The 25,819-nt window shown below is 36.7% G+C and overlaps 1 protein-coding gene across 2 annotated transcripts in view; it reads right to left on the bottom strand.

The window, feature by feature from the left end:
• Positions 1-25,819, bottom strand: part of cpne9 (copine family member IX) — a 49,662-nt gene that overhangs the window by 12,467 nt on the left and 11,376 nt on the right. The window contains exons 3-7 of one of the 2 annotated variants that reach the window (XM_083520961.1): positions 24,898-24,944; positions 20,860-20,963; positions 20,193-20,232; positions 19,619-19,695; positions 1,542-1,605 (exon numbers count right to left, since the gene is read on the bottom strand). In XM_083520961.1, the coding sequence (XP_083377087.1) occupies positions 1,542-1,605; positions 19,619-19,695; positions 20,193-20,232; positions 20,860-20,963; positions 24,898-24,944 (332 nt within the window). Of the gene's footprint in view, positions 1-1,541; positions 1,606-19,618; positions 19,696-19,800; positions 19,847-20,192; positions 20,233-20,859; positions 20,964-24,897; positions 24,945-25,819 lie in introns of those variants that run through there. The other variant, XM_083520960.1, reaches the window with a different exon arrangement.

Here is a 25,819-nt window from a genome sequence, read left to right as displayed (position 1 = left end):
CCCGCATACTGTATTCCTTTTAGCCCATTTTTGCCTACATTGAATTTAAGTTTCAGCACCATGTCATGTTGATCAATAAGTCATTTCATGTTGTATTTTTACTGGCTACTCAGTAAACGTAAGTTGTAGCAGCAACCACACTGCTAGAGGATCGTACTAAATGTTTTACAGACTATCTTCGCTCGCAAATCTTTGACAATGCCTGGCTTTGAACTTCTGTCACAGTATTAAGTAGAAACACTGTTTTAAAGCCACGCCTAACGTAATCACCACGGTTATTTCACGTTGGTCATTTCATTTCATTTGGGAAAACCCGAAATTCTACAAGGAATATTGAGCATTAGTCTTAAATATAGATGGATAAGAATATTCACTTCCAACTAACATTCCCAATAATACAGTAGCATTCACTTTATACTGGCTTTAATAAACTGAGAAGAAATTACATTTTGGAAAAACTCATGATCCAGGTTTAAAAAAAAATTAAAAAGACTGAACCTGGACAAGGATATAACAGTCTGAGAGGACAGCCCCACTGTGAAAAGGAATAGCTCAAGTTCTTCATACATACTAATGGCCTTGTATGCTAAATATCCATTATTCTGCATGAATACAACTCTCTATTCCTCTCTCTTTACTGAACTACACACACTTCTAAAGTACCAGAGATCCTGTGTCCTTCTACTTTACGGACCAGCCTGAACCTCCTGATGCCCTATTTCTGGATGGAGTTCTATCCAGTTGAAGACCACTCACTCCAGGTGAGGATGGTTCCTCACAGACCAAAGATCCATGAGATTTTTGTGGAGGGTTAAACTCAAAAACAATGGAGATGAATTTATATAAACAGTTTGCAACTGGTTTGGGGCTTGTCATTAAGAGTATTTCGTTCTAGCATCGATGATTTTAATAATTTCCCTCATGGGGTTTTCGGTTTGTCTTAATACCATAAAAAATAAGCAAATATACGGTATGTTGTTGATACTATTACAGAGTAAAAACAAATCTAAACAGTAGCATATAGCAGATTCTGAAATGGCACTGTAAATATATAAAATTCTGGAGGGCACTGTATATGAATTCCCTCAGACAACAGCAGCAGACAACGCATGTCCTTACAGAGATGTAAGAGGAAGTGTCACTTCAAATGATTCAGACAGTGGAATTATTTAAGGCTGCACCTGAAAAGTGCTGCGTGAAAAATGAACCTCCTGCTGGTTAGTGCAGCTGTCAGTATTGATTGTACAAAGTAACAGTGTGCGCTTACAGTGACAAATGTATTTGTTATAGTTTCGAATGAGGAATGCAATGCTTGTCAATGTGTGTGTGTGTGTGTGTGTGTGTGTGTGTGTGTGTGTGTGTGACAAAGATGGTCTCATCTCCAGACATATGTTATAAAAAAGAAAAGAAAATAGAAATCTCATGTTTCTAATGGCATGGTTTAATGTTTGTGTGTGTGTGTGTGTGTGTGTGTGTGTGTGTGTGTGTGTGTGTGTGTGTGTGTGTGTGTGTGTGTGTGTGTGTGTTTGTAAAACACTGACCCTGCAATTGCTAAGCTCCTCCGCTGTAAATATGATGCTCCCACATTTCTTGCCCGGAATACCCCTGCAGAAGAGGAGGAAAAAAAAAGAAAGCAAAGGTAATTTTTTCTAGAATGTACTGAACATGATTCAATGTCAAGAGTTTAATACAGCCTTGGGGAAGCCAAGGTAGTGCAGGCATATACGTCTGCAGTGGGGTGAAAAAAAAAAAAGATCTACTTTTCTACAAGCAGTGTTTTCTGTTGAAGGAATTCGGTTATTTGCAGGACAAGATGACAGCTTCTGTCAGAAATATTGGACATTTTTTGTCAGTAAAGCAGAGAGAAAAAGAACAATAAGAAAAAGAAGACAGCGGAAATGGAAGGTATTTGGTGATCAAAACAGGCGTTGGGGAGATTGAAAAGTGAAAAAAAAAAATGAGAAAAAAGAAGGCTATGTGGAAAGAAAGAAAAGTACTGAATAGGATGAGGTCGCTGAGGGGTAAAAGCAAAACGGGGTAAAACCGGCAGTAAGTAATGTAAACTTAAATAATATCAATCTATATATCAGTTCATACCATTACATGATGATCAGATTGGTTATGCTTATTTAGCATTTTTCTGAGCAAGTCTCCAATGTCATTGCTTTGTAACAGGTTAAGCTGTAATGGAAGGCTCTCCAGAACAGAAGAGAGACATGACAAAATAGAATGGAAAAGAAAGAAAAAGAGGCAACAGCGGTTTATCACAAAGGCTCTGATGTCAGTATTATTATGAATTTGAAAGGCATTCCTCAGACACCCACCCCTAAACCTCAATAAAGAGGTTTATTAAATTAGCAAATAACAGCAAGGTTTTGAATGTTGCAAATATTTACAACAATCAGGCATAACTTTACCTACATTTGCATAATATTGTATTGTTCCTCTTTTGCTGCAAAAATGTAGCGCATCAACAGCATTAACTTCTTCAGCAATTTGAGCTACAGGAGCTCATCTGTTGAATCGGACAACGTGCCCCAGCCGTCACTTCCCATGTGAATCAATGAGCCTCGGCCGCACATAACACTGTTGCTGGTTCACCACTGTTCCTTCCTTGGATGATTCCTTTTTATAAATACTGACCACTGCAGGCCAGGAAAATCGCACAAGAGCTGCAGTTTTGAAGATGCTCTAACACAGTCGTCTAGCCATAACAATTTAAAACCTTGTCAAACTTGTTCAAATCCTTACACGTTCCTATTTCTCCTGCTCCTAACACATCAACTTTGAGGACTTGCTGATGAATATATCCCACCCACTAACCATGATTAAGAGATAATCAGTGTTATTCACTTCACTGGTCATGTTATAAAGTCATAATGCCTGATCTGTGTGTGTGTGTGTGTGTGTGTGTGTGTGTGTGTGTGTGGATAGTATCTGTATACTCACACATTTTTGGTATAAATTGGAACACTGCCTGCGTCCCACTCCTCCTCACACTACATCAACATACAACCTACTTTACTAATGACCTTGGTGCCAAATGAGCACAAATCTCCACAACCACACTCAAAATCTAGTGGAACATCTTCAGAAAAGAGTGGAGGTTATTATAACAACAAGGGGGACAATGTGGAATGGGATTTTCAATAAGCACATACGAATCTTATGGACCCATACAAATCCATACTTTTTATGACATACATGGAGTCAGAGATAGGCAGTATTTATTATATATGTATTTCAAATACGTATTTCAAATATACCATAGAGTTTTGTAATTTGTATTTGAGAGGTTGGATGAAAATGGCCTTGTATTTTGTATTCAAATACTTTAGTGTTTTGTATTCTGGTATTTTTTTAAATACTGTAAAATACTTTAAAAGAAGTCATAAAAATGCAGCCTCTGATTGGTGCCTGCTCAGTATTTTGCCAGGACTTATTAAGATCAGAAACAGAACAGAAAATTGATCCATACGGAAGAAGGTGGTGAGGGTAAGAAACCTGCAGGCTGCCAGCTTTTAAATAGGTGCCCAGTCATCGTCAAATAAACATTTGATTGCCGTGTACTATACCCTCATTGAAGTAGCTGCTTAGTAGGATCATGATTTTGCATACCATTGCATGAATGGCTGTATGACACATAATATATTATCATATTTATGATTAACAATCAAATGATTGATCGGTTAGAAACTAGTTTCTATGAATACAGGTGTCATCAGTCGTCTTATTATGACGTGTTTGTTATTGAGTCGGTGTTGCTGATGCAAAGTAGTCCTTCATTACCAAACACCAAGTGTGTACCAACTGTTGGTTCATTTAAAACTAACCTTCATATGGGAGATCACAGGGATTTGTCTGTGAATATTTGATCTGTTAATTGGTTTCATATGTCAGATTTATTGCATGACTCGACAAAAAAACTCTTGCTATCAAACCTTGTTTACTTAATAAACCATTTGATCACTGTATTAACTCTGTATATAACTTTTTTACAATTAAATCTATCTATCTATCTATCTATCTATCTATCTATCTATCTATCTATCTATCTATCTATCTATCTATCTATCTATCTATCTATCTATCAATTGATAGAAGATTTGCAAAGAAAATTTGTAAAACAATTTTTTATTATTTTTTTAAATACAAAAATACAGTAGTTTATATTGATACATGCTGTGGCTGCTGTATTTTGCAGTTTATTTCGATACACAAATAAAGGTATTTGGTATTTCATTTTAAAATATATTTTGATGTATTTTTGCCCAACCCTGCATGGAGTATGCTGATGCAATCTGTCATCAGGTCAGGAGGAGTTAGACAACACAAGTAACCCACTAACATATTAAATATGAACGCTGTATCACAGAAGTGTTGAATTCGTGAATCTAATTGGTCTTCCAGAGCAGCAGATTTGACAGTAGTGTCTGTTGTAATTGAAATCATAGGGTTATATTAATGCACTCGATCTAATGCATCACTGTTTCTATAGTAACAGCTCTTTTACAGGGGCTTACATGGTGGGAGCGCCACATAATCCAAACCTAATGATGAACAAAGAAAAAAATATCATTATTTATGTAGAATCAACTTCAAGAGGGGTGAAGAATGGTAGCTAGCCAATGGGAAGGCAGTTTAGTTGCCATAATGTAAGTGATATCAGGAACTGACTAAATTTGCGGACGCTCCACAATAATAAATGCACACATATGAACAATCTTGTCACTGTCTATCTCTCTGAAATAACTTAAAACAGATAAAAGTAATTGCCATCCATTATGGTTTATTTCAATCTTTCATAAAAATCTAACTCTGCTTTTGATTTTTAATTTAACAAAATATTTGAAGTAATACAATGAATAAAATTGGAATAGGCAAAAATAATGACACTTTTAAGCTAACCTAACCTTTAAAAGAGATCACCAGCAAACAAGTGATTTCTGTAGCTCTCACTGGAAATATAGGTAGTTTGGCCCACTCTTTATGAGCAAAGTGCCTGAACGAAGGTTGCCTTCTCCACACTGCATGTTTCAACTCTTTCCATTAATGTTGGATATGATTCAAAACTACCTTTTTTTTCACCGAGGGGTAGCGTTAAATTTGTCCACATCTATAACTATAAAGGAATAAAAGTTAGGGTGTCAATAAATATGTAAATTGTGGGAAATGTTGCACCTTGTGTTTATGGATGTACTTGATTATTAAATTAGGGTTTTTTGGAGGATTTCTGTCAGAGTCAGAAATATGTCAAACCCATATTTATGTGAAAAATGGCAATTTTTTATTTGATGGCTGCAACACCTCTCAAAGAACAGTCTGGTCAACAACAAGCTGGAAAAGTAAGTGTTACTAAAAATAACAGCTGGAGGAACGTTTTATAACTAAGTAGGTTAATTTGCAACAGGGACAATAACATGATTAAATATAAAAAGACTAACTTAGAGAGTCTTTTAAAAAAGATGGGCAAAGGGTTATCAATCTGTAAAAAAGCAGTTCTTCAATATTTGGAACAATTTCAGAATAATGTTCCTCAATTTAAAATTGAATTGAATCTTATCACCTATAGTACATAATACCAACAAATGATTCAGAGAATTCAGAGAAAAATAAATATTGGCAGAAATCAATATTGGATGCTCATGATCTTTGGGCCCTTAGGTGGCATTGCATTAAAAAGGGTAATGAAAATCACTGCATGGGCTCAGAAACACCTCTATCATTGTCTGTGAACACAGTTCACTATGTCTTCTAGAAATGCAGGTTGAAGCTCCATCATGTAAAGAAGAAGCTAAATGTGAACATGATACAGAAATGACACTGTCTTCTCTGGGCCAAAGATAATTTAAAATGAACTGAGGCAAAGTGGAAAACTGTTTTGTGGTCAAACAAATTGAAATTTGAAATTATTTTTGGAAACCACAAACACGCGTCCTTTGGACTTGAGAGGACAAGGACCATCCGTCTTTTGAATAATTTAAATTATTTTTAATAATAAAAACAATAAAGCCATGCCATTTTTTAAAAAGCTGTGATATAAGCTATGGCATGCATCCCAGAGAAACCTGGTATCAATTCCATTACCTCAAGGTCGGAGGGATCAAATGTCCATGTGGTAAACAAAAACAGATTTCAGAAATGGCTCTGTGGGTTCTGATCCACTGGCTCATCTCCCAGCCAAGAAAACAAGCACCTATTCTTTTCCACTTGGCAAATACAAGAGACAAAAACAAATTAAAGTGCGTTTTGTGAGTGCGACAGTGATGAAAGGTCACTCTCATTTCTGAAATTACCCCTGCGCAACCAACACCGAGAGAAATAAGCTTTTATACAAATATGTATGAGTTCAAGTGTCTCAAGCTGAGGAAAAGACAAATAAAAGTTACATAAGACATTAAATGTTCCCATAATATGCCTTTTAACAGTTCTACAAGTAACCGAAATGTACAAGTGTAACCAAAACAGATAAAGCTTTCCAATTGGGGCAAACCGATTGTAAATACTCCATAAAAAAAATAAATCTGTGTCCATTTAATTAAAATCACCCATTACATGTCAATTAGACATCTGCTTCTATTTTTCATTCCCCCCTCCCCCTCCCCCCACTACGCCCAACCCCACCCCCCACCATTTCTGACTGAACATCTGGTTATTGGTGGTCCTGCAGTGTTCCTCTATGATAGATGTATCCGATTAAATGGCTAACAGGTGCAGAGTAGGTGTACTAAATAAACAGCTAGCATACATACTAAAAACAGTATGTATCTGTCATGAATGGAGTGAAAACAGCTCAAGCCAGTTATATTAGTGAATCTCAAATCTCTCTCCATGACACTCTAATCACAGACATGTCAACATTTTTCTGTAAAATAACTAATTACGGCTGCACATTACATGATAAAATATGTTTTAACATAAACTACCCCATTTGTATATTTCCATTAAATTTAATGAACAGTTTAAAATGTTAAAAGACAAGAAAGTACTGACGCCCGATTTGATCTGTCACGATGTTTTCTTACATGTGTTTTCTGAAAGGAACACAGAGCTGTAATTTACAAGCTCTTCCAATTTTTGTACACTCGGATCTTAAGCTCTGGCAAAAAGAAATAAATAGAAAAAAAAGGCTATGGTGTTGCTATGGCATTGGGCATCTTGCTAAAGTCAGCACAGCAAGCAAGTAAAGCCAGTAGGCCAACAAAAATATATTTCAATCAACTACTTTTGGTTCAGGCTGTAAATAAACCAAATTAGACCAGGAACCATGTCTGTAAAAGCATAATTTTTCAGAAATGTGGATCAGAATAAAAACATGTAAAAGGTATACATCAATACAATGTCACGCTTTTCTAAATAAAGTCTGGATAAACATTATGAAAAGGAATCAATACAGCATTAAATAGTTGATAATAAAACATTGCAAAGGTTTTAACAAATAATGATTTCTTTCTTCTTTTTTTTTTCTTTAGTAATTTAACACTTCATCAAAAAACATATGCAACAAACACGGACCTGAACTGAATAAAGGGGAGGTTAAACATGACAAACTGAACACTATAAGCACTAGAACAATGTCTCATTGATTCTCAAGCCAAGTAAATGGTCTTTCTTACTCTCAATGACTTAAAATTGTCTTCATTGTAATTGACAACCAGCACTAAACCTCAGGTAAATGAATGAGCCCATGACTGAACCATAGAGAAGGCTATTTGTTCAGTTACGTTTATCTCCTAAAAAGATAAGACCGGAGCGGCACCATTACCAAAAATAGACACACATACACTCTCTTTCTCTCTCTTATTAAATCTGGCCTTATGCTGGGGTGCAGAATTATATTCATAAAAATAAACATGTGCCTCAAAATGGCACTGTAGATATAAAGTTCAGGAGAATGAAGCTGTGATCTTTAATTAAAAACAAGCACAGTTATAATACATTTTCACAAAATGAAGCACTGATGAATGTTTTTAAAAATTTTTTTTTTAGTACAGAGACTAATCAGTCCCAAGTTTCTGAATTTGAACGATTCCGAGGGGAACATTGTGAGCTCGGTTAGCTGTCTCATTAAATAAAGCTCCAAAAATTTGGACCCGTGCTATTGATGCAGACGGAAACTTTCAGCTGGAAAAACTGTGCGCTAAGTTAGAATACTAACTTGGCCAGATTTAATGATGAGCATAATAGTGTAGGTTGTTATGGGTAGCATTATATTCGGCAAGGTGGCGCTGAGCAGATAATGATGCAAATCGAGACTGATAATGAAATCCCTGTAGTGAAAAAGAATGCGAGCTGGCTAGCTAAGCGTTACAAATGCTAGTGATGCTAGACTAGGATATAAAGGCATGGGGGAAATTACAAATACAATATTCAAATGTATTCATGCAGCCTGGAATTTTTAATAAGCCTGATTTATTAAGAGAGAAGTATTCTGAAATGTTGTGCTTTTGACAAAAAAAAAAGGGAGAGAGAGAGAGAGAGAGAGAGAGAGAGAGTGAGAGAGAAAGAGAAAGAGAGAGAGAGAGAGAGAGAGAGAGAGAGAGAGAGAGAGAGAGAGAGAGAGAGAGAGAGAGAGAAGTGTGCTAGAGTACATAAAGAAAAATATTATATAATGAGAAATATTAAATGAGAAATAAAATTTCGAGAAAAAGGAAAGAAAGAAAGAAAGAAAGAAAGAAAGAAAGAAAGAAAGAAAGAAAGAAAGAAAGAAAGAAAGAAAGAAAGAAAAACAGTGAAAGTGATCAATATGCTGAATCATGCTGCGAGAGAAGACACCAGGTGATAACAGAATGTGGCCAATTAGACTATAAAATTCTGACAATTTGGAGAGAACAGAATGGCAATCAAGCCTAAGTAACTTCTGACTCGCTTATGTATGAGTCATTTATTATTCCTTATTATATCTCTTGAAAATGTACAAAGTTTTTTCTTTCGACCAGAAAAAAAGAACCATTCGATGTGTATGACCTCAGTGTCTCTGATTCATAGGAAAAATGTTAAATATCAGAATGATTGAAGCAATCCATAGAATATCTGTATGGACTGATAGAGAAGAACAACAAGGTGCAGGTGTGTAGTTATGAGGCATAGCTCACAGACAATTTACTGCAAAGCCCTGGAGTGAGTTTTGTACTTTATTTTTGCAGCAGCAGTAAGGCAGGGAAGTGACCTCAGTGAAGAGGTCAGTAAAAATACAAATTATAAACCAGACGACAACTTCTGTAGTTTTGAAGAGGACACATGGCATGGGAAATGAAAGCACAGGGGTTCAGTGGTCTTAGCAGGAAGTAAACTAGAGTTTGTAGAAATATTTCACTGGAGCATATAGTAACTGGGTTCAGGGATGAATTCAGACAGGAACAATGCCTTGGGAACATACATGCTTGTTTAATTAATGTGAGGTGTTTACACTTGGCAGACATTCTTTTCCAGAGCAACTTATATTCATCTTATTTATACAACTGAGCGGTCGAGGGCTTTGAAGAGCCCAGGAGCAACTTGGAAGTGCTGGGACTTTCACTTCACTAATCCCTAATGCATCATTTGATCCAGCTCAAAACCTAAATATATATGAATGTAAAAAAAGCTTTCTTTTCCAGAAGTTTCTTCGCTCTGCAACAGATGCAAAATAACAGAGGGATCACTGACACACACTATGGCTGTGCACTAAACTACAGGAATATTGAGTGTACATTTTTTTTTACACTCTTTTGTACAATGAGTTTTTTGTAAAACTGATTTAGTGACTAAGTTTGAAATGGCTAGAATGTGCATGCATTGGAGAGGTTGAGATACATTATATCAGCAGTCCCCAACATTTTTTGCTCCACGGACCGGTTTAATGGCAGACAATATTTTCACGGACCGGCCTTTAAGGTGTGGCGGATAAATACAACAAAATAAAAATATAAGATCGCCATAAAAACTGTTATTTTCTAAATATAATAATAAACGTGAATCCACTGTGTTAATTTTTGTTTATTTTGCTCGCTTGGGAGTTTGAATTTAGCGGTACTGTATTATGTGTTAGTGGCCGGAGCAGCCCCTTTAAGAAGGTAGCGGATGGAGGTAAGACATGTGACCGAGGCATCATGACATGCATCAAGAGTGAGTCATAGACAGATGTGGTGAAGAGAATCCGTTCATTTTTCAAAATAAAACATCGTTTAGAATCAGATAATAAATAAAACAAAAATAATGTAAGTTATGTATTCTTTCTGTGTGGCCCAATTGACCCACGGACCGGTTGGGGACCACTGCATTATATAATAAACCTGGGGAATTTCTTTGCAAAATCTTTTGACGGGTTTTGGATCCAGATAAGATTAGTTAGATAATACATTCTTGGTCTACTGACCCCTGTTGCTAAAGATGTCAATAAATGAATACTGCAATTACTGATAATGTAATTAACATTGTGCCTAAATTATTAGCTGGCTAACAATACTGAGGATAATTTTCTATCTATTACCATTTTACCATTTTTAATTTCAGGAGATAATATCAAACATTTACAAGTTTTTACATTTACCAGCATTTTCTGTCCAGTGAACATTTGTCTTGTATGCGTTTGGCCCTCAACTGGTCTAAGTTTGTTAAGTTTTTTTTAGTAGTAGCCCTTTGTTTTGTGTTTCTTGTTCTGTGAAAAAGCAAACACACCAAAATAAATGTGGAAAAGCTTTCATCCAAAAAGTGAATCTTTCTAAGAGGTGGCCTCAGTGAGGAAATCACTCAAAAATCTCTGGATGACTACAAAGAAGACGATGAGTACGGCAAGAAGCTGCAGCCTTTGTAGTGTGGACCCTATAGTAAGGACAGTTTGCATATTTTTAATGTCCAAGAAAAATAGGAGTTTGAATTTTTTGGATAATTCAAGCAATAAAGTCTGCTTGATATCAGCAAGACCTATTCAAGAAGAAATTACATCTGTGACTGTATCTTCCTCCAAAATCTTACATCATTCTAAATGTAAAAACTTTTGAACAGAAATCTATACACACGAAAGTGAAAGAACCAATCAGATTGCATCCTTCGCCATTTTTAATCGTATGACTGGAGAAGAGTACAGAACAATATCAGCAGCTGAGTCTGAGATGGTGTGGATGGACCACTCGAGAACAGATCTAAGTAATGAAAAGGATCTTCACTGTTCAGAAGTGTTTGTGCAATTATCGCTTCAGAAGAGCAACAGGGTGTAACTAATTATGTATTTCTGGGTGTTTATACAATTCAGAAGTCTATCCACACACACACACACACACACACACACACACACACACACACACACACACACACACACACACACACACACACACACACACACACACACACACACACACACACACATGCACATGCACAGGGCTAGAAATCCCATCATCTTATTCACTTATGATTGAAGTGGATGATTTCTTTCTAAAAGAATCCCACAGGCACTTTCTCCTAGAGGTCAAAACCATCAGCTGATTGAAAACGAGAGAGTGAGAGAGAGAGAGAGAGAGAGAGAGAGAGAGAGAAAGAGAGAGAGAGAGAGAGAGAGAGAGAGAGAGAGAGAGAGAGAGAGAGAGAGAGAGAGAGAGAGAAATGATGGAACAGCCAAAGTCTGAAACTCTGATGGGATACTCTAAGAATGAGAATTTTTTTTTTAAAAAGCCTCATCGTTCTTCCTGACACACTTTTATAGCCTCTTCATCTGTATTCGCATGCTGTACAGAAACTAACATGAGACTTTTCTACAGCCAGTGAAACATTTTTATGATAATACGTGCAAAATAAAGCTATTTTCGCAACCATTTTTCACCTTGTATTACTCAGTCCAGATGGGAATAACAGCTCAGGCAAACTATTGATAAATTTACAATGGTTTAGGGCAGCGTTTCAGTGCTTTTGCCAGATTATTCAGTTGTTTCTACCTCATATATCTCAATACACACCTGTGACAGGACTGTGGCTGTGATAAATGGTCTGCTGCTGTTGGATGGGGAGTGTTTTGGAACGAAAATGTCAGGACTTTCTTTCTTTATCTAATTGGGCCATGCTGCCCGTATGCTAACTTGAGTGCGGAGCGGCAATCAGCGAGATGCTCCTAAAACAGACCGATGGAGCCAATAAAAAAAAAAGATATTGATTTAGAACCAAGTTATTTACCAGGTCTTTTTGTCAGCACTTCATTCTAATAAATGGACTTTATTTCTATTTTAGGGTTGAAAAATGTCTGACTGAGAAATTAATTATGCTTTGACCATGTTTTCATACTAAAACACATCCAATTTTCGAGCCCATTTGTAACATGGGAACATTTGGCGCTAAAAATAAATTCCAGGTCCAAACCCAGTGCAGAAAAAAAAAACACATTAGCTGGGTCCAAAGCAATCTCAATGTTAGAGCTACACTGAAATCCATGCCTAAGGTGTGATTCAGTGTCTTGTCATGTCCTCAGGACACTGCTGCCTTATCTTAGAGAAACATGGGGGAAAAGAAGATGTTTTTGCTCAACTGCAGTCCCAGCCTCCTGTGCAGAGTGCACAGACCTTGGCGAGTTGCCATAGAAACCGGCAGGTAAGAAAGTCGTGATTCCTTTCCTTTACTTCCACACAGCAGTGACACTTAGTTCCTGCCTACCGGCTCTGGAAGGCATGGTGACCTAGTAAAAGACGCCCACAGCTGCCCACTTCTCCCCACCACCCTCCACTTAGGCGACGATGGAAACAGGACGGCTTAAAGGCCACGAGGATTGTGGGGGTTTTACTTCCACGCAGTGTCCTATACTCACAAATACAAGCTAAGCTACAAAAGCATCTGAAGTTACAGATAAGTCGGATTTCAAAGAGTGACTGCAGTCGAAATAACGCAGTTAACATAATCCTTCTAATCCTTCAGCGTGGTCCATATTCAGTTGTGTTCAGCAAAAAAAAAAAAAAATCAAAATGAAATTTCCAAGATTGGCTTGTAGAATATAAATGGAAGTGGTATCCCAGTGGTTAAGACTTGATAGAAATTCAACACCAACACTACCAAGCAGCCACTGCTGGGCACTTGAACAAGACCCTTAACCATCATCCCTAAGATATTTGTAACCTGCTTTGGAAAAAGCATCTTCCAAATGCTATAATTGTAAATCTATGTAGAATAGTGTGGTCAAAAACTAAATATTTGATTTAAAAATTTCTTGCCCAAATATACTGCAGTTAAAATGTTTTTGGTATCTGATTTTTGCTTACATTAGAGCTACGGGGCTAATCTATAGGTTAAAAAAATTCACTACAACCCAGTACAAGCATTTAATTTATATAATAAGCAACCAGTTTGATAAATATGCAACACTGGTTCCTAAATTTGAGCTAGCATCCTAACTGAAGGAGTGGCTATCAAATAGCTCTCCATGTCAAACCACCTTGTGTTGCCATTTCTTTGCATACTTTAAAGAATACTATATGAAAATCTACTAAAAAATATTTTATTTTACAAAACTGTTAATGTATTAAGTTCGTTCAGTTAGGTTTGTTATGGCGTTACAGTTATGCCTAATGCATGAGAGGTTCAATAACCAACAGATTTAAATGTATTTCTATTACCTACTGTTTAAAGTCTATCTGTTAAATTTCCACCCAAAAAAAAGCTTCTTGACTGGTCCATATCACTTTTTTGTCAGGCTGCAACTGCACAAAACTTTCACAACCTCATCCCTCTGGACTCGACCCAAATCATGCTACAGCGCTAACTGAATACTGTTGTAAACTTGCAACATTAATGAAGCTCCTGCACTCAAAGCATTTCAGAACATGTTCAGAAAACAGCTCTATTTCTGGCCTAAGCTGAGCAACACACTCGTTTTTTTGCCTTTTCTCACTAAAAAGACTTGTTGGAGAGGAAAAAAAACAACACAAAAAAATTATAAATATTAACAATAAACCTTATTTATTAAACTGGACACTAATGGATTTAGTCAAATCAAATCCTTAGACACACTTTTTTTCATTGGTTTCTCTTTCACTCCTTTACTTTTAATATTTTTTAATATTGTACATTAATACAGAAGTAGACATCCAAACTATAAAAGAACATAGATGGAATTGGAATTCACACGTATTAAACACAAAAAAAGTTTTAAACAACTCATGCGGTAGTCCAACTTTTCCTTCGCTCTCTGGTCCAACTCATCCTAAACCATTTTAATTGGCTTTAGATCAGGTGATTGTGGAAGCCAGGTCATCTGATGCAGCACTCCATCACACTCCTTCTTGAACAAACAGCTCTCATATAACCTAGTGGTACGTTTGTCCTATTGGAAAAAAATGATGGTCCCACTAACTGCAAAACAGATCGGATCAAATTTGACTCACTCAAATGCTGTGGTAGTCATGCTAGTTAAATTTGCCCTCAATTTTGACTAAATCACCAACAGTGAAGTGCCTCCACACCATCATACCCCCTCCTCCATACTTCACAGTGGGAACCATACATTCAGGAACCGTCTGCTCACCCTCTGCATATCTAACATGCAGTTAAAATCAAAAATCTCAAATGTCGACTAATCAGACCAAAGGACACTTTTTGCACTGATCTAAGGTCTATTTCTTATGTTTCTTAGCCCAAGCAACCATCTTCTGCTTGTTGTTATTCTGAAGTAATGGTTGCTTTGTTCTAATTCGACCATAAATGCCTGACAGAGGATAATTTGAATAGAAATTCCAGCCTCAGAAACTGCTGATTTATGTAAATCAGCAGTTTCTGAGGCTGGAATTTCTATTCAAATTATCCTCTGCAGCAGAGGTAGCTCTTGGTTTTCCTTTTCTGAAACATTTCTCTTGAGACCCCGCTTGTTATAGGGTTTGATGTTTTTTTAAAACTGCACTTGGATACATTAAAAATTCTTGATATTTTTTGGATTTCTCCATCTTTTCTCTTTACTTAAATAAATGTTTCTTACCATAAGTATTTGTAGTAGCACTAAAAGGGCTATTGACTGTATACTCGCCCTTTCCTCTGCACAAGACAGCTGATGGTCTAAAGCACATTAAGAAGGCAAAAATATCACAAATGAACTATTGACAAGGCACACGTGTAAATTATATACCATTCCAGGTGACTACCTCATGATTCTGAAGAGAGAAGCACATGATTTTGGCAACAAAACGAAATATAGCTAAATTGGACAATCTAAAATATAAAACACATTCTGGGTTGTTTAACACTTTTTTGTTTCCTACATAATTCCATACATGCTCTTTCTTCAGTATTAAAGTACAATGTTGAAAATATGAAATAAAGAAAGAAATAACACTCAAGGAGAAGGTGTTTCCAAACACCTCGTAGGCTTACACAAAAAATTACTACACAACATTATCGATCTATAAAAGAAGAACAATTAGTTTAATGGTTTTTTTTAATATATGCTCACCGTCTAATGTATTACCATATATAAAATAAAACTGATATTTCACTGAATTGGTTATCATACTGTGAAAATCTGATTCTGTAACTCCCCTGCTTTCTAAGGTTTGATAGTATTCTTAGACACTGACCTAATTGTACTTGCATTGGGATGTGTTTTGATGGAAACTACAGGGTGTCCCAAAAGTCTCCATGTATTGGACCTTTTTAGCAAAATATCTTTCAGAATTTTTTGTACATTTTTTAGAAGCCTTTAATACTTAATGCTTTTGATTAAAAAAAAGTACATATCAATATCATTTTCATGAATGGATCGGGAAAAGAGGCTGCAGTCAACTTTAACGAAAAACATGACAAGCACATCACACATAACACCATCACCAAACTTATTAACACATTAACTAGATTGGAAGTGTTGAGGACCATCCGAGATGTGAACGTTCACAAAAATCCACTGAAGAACTCACGAATAACGTGGTGCTGGAAATCATAGTCTCCTAAGTATGGAGATTTTTGGGACACGCTGTATAAAGCTGTGCTTTAAGTCGCTCTGAATAAGGACATCTGCCAAATGTACCACATCAGCAAATCTGTGTCACATCACTGAATCTCATTGAAATTGTATTGGGCCAGACTACATTGAGTTGTCATGTTTGGACAAACTCCGAACATTTTGAAATTCATAATATTATGGCCATTTGTAGGAAATAACTGCAGATCCCCCCAGTAAACAAGGCATTTCTTAGTGTTCTGTCTTAAAAAAAATAAATAAGGACAGATGTGACAGGCATGTTGGACTGTTTTATACCACCAGTGAATTTCCACGGTTACTCAGTGCCTTTCTCACACATCCCTCTCTGGTTTTTTTTGTTTTTTTTTTTACATCTGCCAGAGCTGTGCAGTCTGAGCATAGAGCCACTGGGTGCACAGCCATGATAAGGCATATACACACAAAAACACACACACAAAAAAAGATCAGTGAAAGAGGTTTAGAATGTGTCTGCTTTGTGTTTGTATAGAGTATAAATAGCATAATCTGTCAGGCGTTATCCAAGTAAAGCCCATTTTTCCAAAAAAAAAAAAAAAAAAGGAAAAAAAAAAGAGGTCATTCAAAAGCCATTAACAGTATCCAGAATTGAGTAATGAATAAAGAAATACTCAATACTTAACAGTTTTACTCAAACCATTTTTTTATATAAATGCAGCCATTAACGGATAAATATTTAGTTATGTTACAAACACAAAATGTTTTATAAATACAAGTATTTAACCAATATATACCAATTTTACAGAATGGTGGCATGATTTTATCTGCAGCTATCATTCCATGAAGTACAGCAAGGAATTTGGTTTAAGAACTTGATGCTATGGGAATTACATAATTTTGCAAATATACAAAAAAAAATTACAACGATTTAAGCTTCCACTAGGTCGCCAGTCCTAAGATTAAGAAAAGTCTACCTCTGTACTGTATGTCAGAAATGCTTTAATCTGATTTTGTTTTTAAACTATTTTTTCATCAGGGATACATGCACATAATTCACTTTAATTCTAAAGTTTTGTAAAACTTAATAGAAATACATTTTTACTGGAACTTATACATGATTTTGTTGTTTAAGGCAATATTGGAGACTGCAAATTTGTTTAGTCTTCGCTGCTCAATTATTATTATTATTGTTATTATTATTAAACTTGAAAACATACACAACAACAACAGGTATAAAAAAAATGAACTAGAGTTAGCGCAGTGTCACTGTGGCTACTCACTCCATACCGGAAATAAGATTTGTTTTCCATGCCCAGGAGGATTAAGGCAGTGCTAGATAACAATGGTTGTAATATATATTGAGGAACAATAATATAGAAATGCACCTTGGATGTATTTCAGAATATCAATGTTCAGTTTGTATCGTATTTCAGATTTACTGCTCTCTGAAAATAACTCAACATACAGTCATTATTGTCTAAATAACCGGAAACAAAAGTAAGTACACCCCAAGTGATAACAGCTATATGTCGTGTTACCATGCAAAGCCACATGTCCTATTCATCATGTTCATATTTTTGTCTGCTTGTCAGGACCATACAAATTTCTGTATCTTGTATTAGAGCACAGTAAAATTTGGTGTTTTGAGTACAATTCTCTCATACTGACCATTGGATGTTCAACATGGTACCTCATGGTTAAGACTCTCTGAGGATTGGGAATTATAATTGTTGCTCTCCACAAAGATGGCTGAGGCTATAAGAAGATCCGTAACACCCTGAATGTAAGTTCCCTTTGAGGAAATCAAGCTGCGTCAGAAACGATTTCGGAACGCCCCCATGTTGTCCACGCTCTAAATCACGTGTATAATCAGTACAATTGAAATCCATGAAATCCACACACAACCTGGCACCTCACGGCATCTTGAGGTGCATAGGCAGAGTATATGTTAGCCCCGGCACCCTCAGGGAGATGGTTCGTTAACCCTGCCACTCTTGGTGCTTCAGGACACAGCCAGCTCCAGCAAACACCCTCCTCGCTCTCTTCCCGGCACCATAGCGGACGTGGGGATTTGCCACCTATCAGGAAGCCTAGAGCTGCTCCAGGGCATTGCTCTGGCTCTAGGTTAAATAAGCGATTGGTTGATATTGGCTCAATCAGAGCAACTGGTGGTCTGGCATTGAGATGTCATTCTTGCCCACATGAAGGAACTGGGGTTTAGGCTAACTGAATTGTTACCAGGAGTTCTGGAGCGAGTTCTGCCTGCATGGGACTTGGACATTGTCTTGAGGCTCTATTGGAGCCTAGTTGAACCCCTGACTGAGAAACCACAGTTAAGACTGTGTTCCTCTTGGCCATATCCTCTCTCAAGAGAGTAGGGGATCTTCACGCCCTCTTTGTGGCCCTTTTCTTTCCTGAAGTTTATTTCAGGCTTGGCCAGTGCCTTTCTCTACCCTAGATCCGGGAAGGTTCCTAAAGTACCCTCGGTTGTCTCACAACTTGTTAGGCTCCAGGCAATCTCTCCTCTTCCCTTTTAGGCCCCAGACCAGGAGAAGTTTAACCGACTGTGTCCTGTGTGAGCAATGGATATATACATCCACAGGACACAACTGTGGAGGAAGTTGGCGCAGCTTTTCGTCTGCTATAGCCCTCCGAGGAGAGGTCTCCCTGAGAATAAGCAGACGAGCAGCAGTCCCCTGGTCTCCCCGCTCCTTTCTGGGTCAGAGCGCACTCTATTCGGAGTGTGGCTGTCTTTAAGGCCTTGTCCTCCCTTGTGCTGCAGGCTGGTCCACCCCGCTGACCGCAGTGCCACTCCTGGCCCCTCTGTCCTTCGCCATAGCTGTGGCTGTCCACACTAGTCAGGGATTGATCAGTAAGCGTTTCCCTCGGGGAACCACGGTTACATTCGTCACTGGCAGATGTTACAATACACTGGCCAGGGTTATACAGAGGTTTTCCAAGATGAGTTTCCTTTGGAACAGGCCTCACAAGGGTCAGTCAAAGAAGTTAAGTCCTTGTGCTATGTGTCATGTGTAGAAGGTGGCTTCAAAAAACATACGCATGAGTGCTGCCAGCATTGCTTTAGAGGTAATTTTGCAGTCAGCAGCTAGCATTCTAATTTATCCCAAAATTCAATAGGGTTGAGGTCAGAACTCTATAACAGACTTATAACACTATAACATTATTTTCCACTGCAACCCATGCAAATCATATGTTCACGGAGCCGGCTTTGTGCACAGGCACATTGTCATGCTTGGTTTACTAGTTAAAGTAAAGGGAAAATTTAATGCCTCCGCATCCAAAGACATACTATAAATATATCAAAATATGTCAATATAATAGACAGTTTGCAATAGAACCACATACAGTACCCCAAAGTTACTTTTATTTTATATATATTGCAAGTAAAGAAACAAACAAGAACATTGTAAAATCTTTCTTATTTTTACAAGCATAAAATGTCAATTTAAGTAAGCTATGAATATTTAGACATTATGTTTATATTAAATTCACAGCCTCAATGCATATTAAAGACACAAATTGATTTTTCAGCAGCATTTTGGAGCAATTTTGTTTTGATTGTTTAAGCAAATCTGCCATTTTGAGAGTGTTTAAAACCATACTACTGGTTATGAATTCTTCTGACTCTGAAATCTGTGGCATGAATAGGAAATCAGTGCTTGTTCCCAACGTCTAAAAATAATACAGCTGAGCTCCAGAATAAAACTAGAGGAAACTTACGACAGCGCTCTCTCCAGACGAGCTCCAGACGAGCCAATGATCTCTCCCAGAGTGCAGAAAGTCTGGCCCAGGAAGGACTGAGAAAGACACGCACTCATCAGTTACAAAGTAATGTGGGTCACTGAGAATACACAGTGGCAGCGCTGTCTAGACAATATCAGCATTCACATTCAAGCACTCACCTCACAGAATTAAAACACAGATGATGCCTAACTGACGCAACCTAAAAGCAATGAATTTGATGAGTCTATGACAGTTACAGCAACAAGAAAAGAAGCAAAAGATGAGACATAAACAAAGGAATTGACTCTGAAACACTGACTGTTTCATGTTCTTGCTTTAGCTCAGGGGTTTATGGCAAAGTGTAGGTTTGAATGAGAAGGGCAACAATTACAATGCTATGCAAAATGACAAGCAAAACATTGATATAACATTTACATAACTTACTTTCTGTCATCCACATCCCCAGAATAGCCAAAGAAATCAGAGTAAAAGCAACCAACATTCAGCTGTGTATATTTAAAAAAATTTATATAATTAATATAAATGTATTGTACAGAGTATACATACTTACATGCTTCGAGATATTTGAACTTCTAGAGTCCACATTATACCTGTAACCATAAAAAATTTGTTGCATCAGTCACTCGAATAAATAATAACACTAAATCCATACAGGGAAAGATTTATCCATACAGGAAAAATGATCTAGACACAACGTAGCAATAAAATACCAACAAAAAACATTTCGCCTGTAAGACCAAGGACAGAAAGTGTTATATTCTTTACGACAGGTGCTGTTTCAGCAGGAAAAAGGGAAGGAAAAGCAATTATGTTAACCCTTTCAGACCTACAGTACGGTACAGGCTTTCTGCTTCTGCTGTCTTTTCAACTTTCAAAATTATTTGAGATTTCCACCCTTAGCTTTTCAGAATTACAACCTTTTGTGGTGCAAAAGATACTAAAACTGCAATATATATATATATATATATATACTGTATATATATTTATTTTTTTAATAGGAAAGTCAAATGTTGATGATTACAAATGTGAATGATAAACTGTGTAATGATAAACTGTGTGTATGTGTATATATATATATATATATATATATATATAAACTGTATGGTTAGTAACTACCTCTCACAATGTCAAGTATTACACATTAATGCACAAAAACACTGCAAGTTTTTGTTTAACGCTGGAAGTCTAGTCTGGTAATGAAAATATTTCCCACTTACACGTCAAATCTGAGGTTCTGCTTCTCCTCGAAGAAGTAATCCAAAACAAATTTCCTCACAAAGTCAGGATTCAGGGTGTTCTCGATCATTTCGGTCCTTCCAAACTTAAAAAAACAACAACAACAAAAAACACAGGCTCAGGAGGATACAGCAAGAGACTATGAACCTCGTATACATAATTAATGTAACCTATGAATACATACCATGGTAGAATTCATTTTGAGTTTATTTTCAACACAGTATGTTGAATGCCTAAGGGTGTTTCAGAGCGAATTTCCTGGCGACACATTTGCAATTTATAACCATGAAGTACACAGTGATAGAAGGGAATTATTAATAATGTTTAGAATTGCACTTATTTATAATATTTTGAATCTGGTGTCACCCAATTTTTCTTGGTTTTTGTCTGGTTTATCTCAAGGTTTTTTCCTCGTATAGTCCAGGAGTTGTTCGTTGCCACAGTCCCTCCGGCTCACTTATTACGGATAAATGTATAGATTTTAAAATTGACATTGGACAAACATTTGTGGACACCTGAACATAAAATTCCTATGTGCTTTATTAGAACATTCAGTCCCCATTTGCTGTTATAATAGCCTCCACTCTTCTGAAAAGATGTCCAATTATATTTTGGAGTGTGGATATATGTGCTCATTCAGCCACAAGGGTGTTAGTAGAGTCAGGTACTGATGTGAGGAGGTCAGGTGGCTTGGGGTGCACCAGGGGTCAGCGGTTTAATTCATCCCAAAGGTGTTCAATAAGGTTGAGGTCAGCGCTTTAAATTAGGCCACTCATGAAGGTCGGAGCTCACAGTTAAGGCACTGGACTCTGAAATGGAAGGTCATAGGTTTAAATCTCAGCACCATCAAGCTGCTACTGCTGGGCCCTTGAACAAGGCCCCTAATCCTCAACTGCTCAGTTGTAAGTTTCTCTGGATAAGGGCGTCTGCTAAATGCCATAAATGTAAAAAAATTTATGTAAGATCTTCCACACCAACCCATGTAAACCATATCTTCACAGAGCCTGTGCACATGGACATTGTCATGCACATATGGCTGCAGAAAATCAGGTGTCTCTATAAGTTTGTCCCTATTTATAAGGGACAAACTTATATTTTATAAGTTTGTATTTCTGTAAAGCTGCTTTGTGACAATGTCTATTTTTAACAGAAATACAAATGACAATTTAACTACAATTGTGTAATTGTTTTTGGGTCGAATATTTTGACACTATATTTTATGTCGTATTAACGAATAGTACCTGTTCCGAAGGTTTAAATAGTTTAAATAGTAATAAAATTATGACACTAATACAGTAAAGCCATTCATACTGTGACGTCTGTCAGCACCTTGTAATACAGTACATTATAATTAAATCGTACGAATAATTATTAAAATTCAAAGGTGGGAAGTTCTCGATAGTGGTCACAGGAATTCATACTCGGACTAAAATGAATAAATAAAGCAACCGTCGTGCAGGTTTCTTCCTAATTGTGATTAGACAGATGACTAATCTTAATAGCTGTTTGATGTCAATCTTAATCCAATTATTTAGTTATATATATTTTTTTACGTATTATAAAAAAAATAATCAGGTAGCAAACCTATATAGGGTGAGACATATCATGTATCATAAAATAATAAAACGATATATTTTCGTCATATAACCCACTTCTGCATGACATTACAGAGTTAATGGCCTTTTTTCTTGGAGCCAGAATATCCAAACAGCAGATTGTGCTCGGCGTGGGACAGGAAGCTGAATAGACTCTCGCAGTGTGATCCGGTGATGGGGTGGCAGCTGGCTGCCATCACACGTCCAGCGGATCCTCGCTGCTTTCCTCTGATAATCCACAGCAACAAGCTATCGATTCTTCACACCACCCACATCCTCGTCTCCACACTAAACACACTTAATCTTGACGATTACTTTGATGTCCACACTATCTATTACCGGCTTTTTGAAAGAGGTCTAGGGATCAGTGACATCTGCGGCCTTCTGATTCTCGACACTAGTCGAATTAAACCACTGGTGCAAAAAAGAAAAAATTTCAGAGTTGGTGCTCGGGTATATAAGCACAGTTTCTTGTTTTTTTTTAAACACTCCCTGCAACAGATGTTCTGGTTATGTGGAAAGGTGCATAGTCTGATTACTTGATTCCTGCTGGAAAATCTCTCTCGAGTACACTGACATACAGGCTGGCAGGCTTCAAAACCCAGAGGACAGTTTTTTCATTTCCTTTCCCAATTCCATCTTTTCAGGACGTCAAATTTGAACAGAAAGGTGAGAAAAAGGGGAAGGACTTACAAGCCTAGTCGGGTACATTCACTAAAAGTAAATATTATATTTTATCTAGCAAATCCAGACAAGACAGTAATCTGGGTCGAAATGGGGGAGTCAGAGAGAAGGAGAATTAAGCAGAAGGCCGAGTTGAATCCAGGAGTGCTTCGGCAGACAGCCACTATACCCACAGGACAAGTAATGAAAGTATGACTTTTTTTGTGGTTCTCTTTTTTCTATAATCCATTGCACAATTCAATGAATATAACAAACATTTATGAATATCAGTATCAGCAGTCCACAGATTTGGATACATTAATGAGAACTCACTTTCATGTATAAATATCCGTAATTAATAATAAATAAATACACGTCATTGTGCACAATTTATCAAACTCTCAGAACCAAGAACTATAAAACTCCTTGGTTAATTGTAGCCATAAAATACATACAACATCACTATCCTTATAATATGTCTTTTAAATGATCATTTTAAGCTGCACTGGAGATTCCCCCCGTACTGAAATCAGTTTAGGACCTATTCAGTTCAATTACAGAAAACCTTTATGACATCACCTCAATTAAAGGTAAGCAAAACAATAAGTGCTGGTTAACTACAATCAAACTAAACTAGTTTGGTTGTAATTGTTCTGTTGCTACACACATTATGATAAACTACATACTATACATACTACATACTGAAATCTTTCTAAAAAGGAAACAAATTACTTGTTAATTTTAATTTAGTATTTCTATGAAATGAAGAAAAAGTCATTCTTAACCGATAATTACTAAAATAATCCCGTTTGTTCCGATACAACAGACAAGCAAATGTAGCTCAAATTGCTGTGGACGTTAATGCTGTTAATGCTCGACAGATCAGGAGTGTTTTGGCAGCAAAAGCGGGACCAACACGATATTATTAGGCAGATGGTCACAATGTTATGCCTGATCGGTGGCCATAAAATTATGTCTAGCCAGTGTGTGTGTGTGTGTGTGTGTGTGTGTGTGTGTGTGTGTGTGTGTGTGTGTGTGTTTATATATATATATATATATATATATATAAACACACACACACACACACACACACACACACACACACACACACACACACACACACACACACGCTAGACATAATTTGGATGTGGATGAATCTACAAGCAATATCAAAAGTCTGAGACAGATATTTTGTTTGGTCTCACTTAAATTTCATAGACAGTGGTTAAAATTGGAATTTCTAAGACTTTTCATTGTCACAAATTTAATAAAGAAATACTGTTTAAAAAATGTTGTACACTATTTTTCACACTCAACTCCCGAAATTATTTGGAATCTGAAAAAGAAAAGCACGAGTACACACAAGACACCATAAGACTTGATGTGGATGGGCTACAATGGCAAAAAAATAAACATATTGTGTTCCACAATATGCATCGTCCAAGAACAATGTTTTTTTATCATTTAAAAAACTCACTGTACATTAATCCCCCATTTATCACGGTGGTTCCGTTCCAAAACCATCAGCGATAAACGAAAAACAGCTATTAACAGACGCCACCCCATAAATGCTATTTTATGTATACAGTACTGTGCTGTATTAAAACTTTACTTCATTTTATAATTATTAATAATATTTTTAGCAATAAATTTCATTATTTCAACATTAAACTACATGAAAACAATTCCCTATAAGTTTTTTGGTCTATCGTGATATCCGCAAGAGAGACCAGAAAAATCAGCCAAACTTATTAGACTCACCTCTCTCCATTCCTTTGTCCCAATTCCTTGCACGTATAAGACAACAACTACAGATAACAAGAGAGAAAAATACTGATTATTTACCGGGTCAAGAACATAAGTTATGAACAAAGCTATGGACAGACGTTTGTCTTTCATCAGGTTTAGTCTAATGAAAGCTGGACAGCATATTTATTTTTGCAGTCAAGTCCATAAAGCTACAATCAAAATTTCAGATACACTGGTTGTTTAACAGATTAAAAGAAAATTGTGCTGGTGACTCTGGAATCTGGAGATGCATTGTTTTATCAAATGTGACTGACAAAGCAGAACCCGGAACCTCTGTTGGTGAAATAGTGCATGAAATCAATTACTTTACTGTGAATCAGTGAATCAGTGAATAAGATCAGTTAGGCCCAAACTCCAATCTCCAGCAACATGTTTAATTAAATCTTTAAGATGTAAGGAGTTTGAGATGTGCATGGATTTCCAAAAAAAAGATCTACTGGATTGTGGCTTTTCATATTCTGCACAAACTTCCATTCCTGTTCTACTCTAAATATCCAACACAATATTATATGGGGTTGATTGAACATAAATTAAAAAATTCCTTTTTGGCAGGTTAGTGAATGTTTATGCAATTTTTGCCAACTAGTAACCAATAAAACACTCTGCAGTCAACAAGTAATGTTTGGAAAATTATTGTCGATACTGTAAAATATAAAAATTACTTTATGTAGATGAACGTTTTCACATTTAGTCCCTATTTGCTCTTATAATATACTCCACTAGATTTTAGCGTGTGTTTATGGATATTTGTGTTCATTCAGCCACAAGGGGTTTAGTAAAGTCAGGTAATGATGTAGGTGAGGTGAAGCTGCCTGGAGTGAAGGCAACATTCCAATTCATCCCAAAGGTGTTCTGTAGAATTGAGGTCAGAACT

This window comes from Silurus aristotelis (assembly GCF_946808225.1).
Source record: "Silurus aristotelis genome assembly, chromosome: 19".
NCBI classification, from domain to species: domain Eukaryota; kingdom Metazoa; phylum Chordata; class Actinopteri; order Siluriformes; family Siluridae; genus Silurus; species Silurus aristotelis.
Note: the sequence above shows the minus strand (reverse complement) of the source record. Positions and strands in the feature narration are given on the sequence as shown.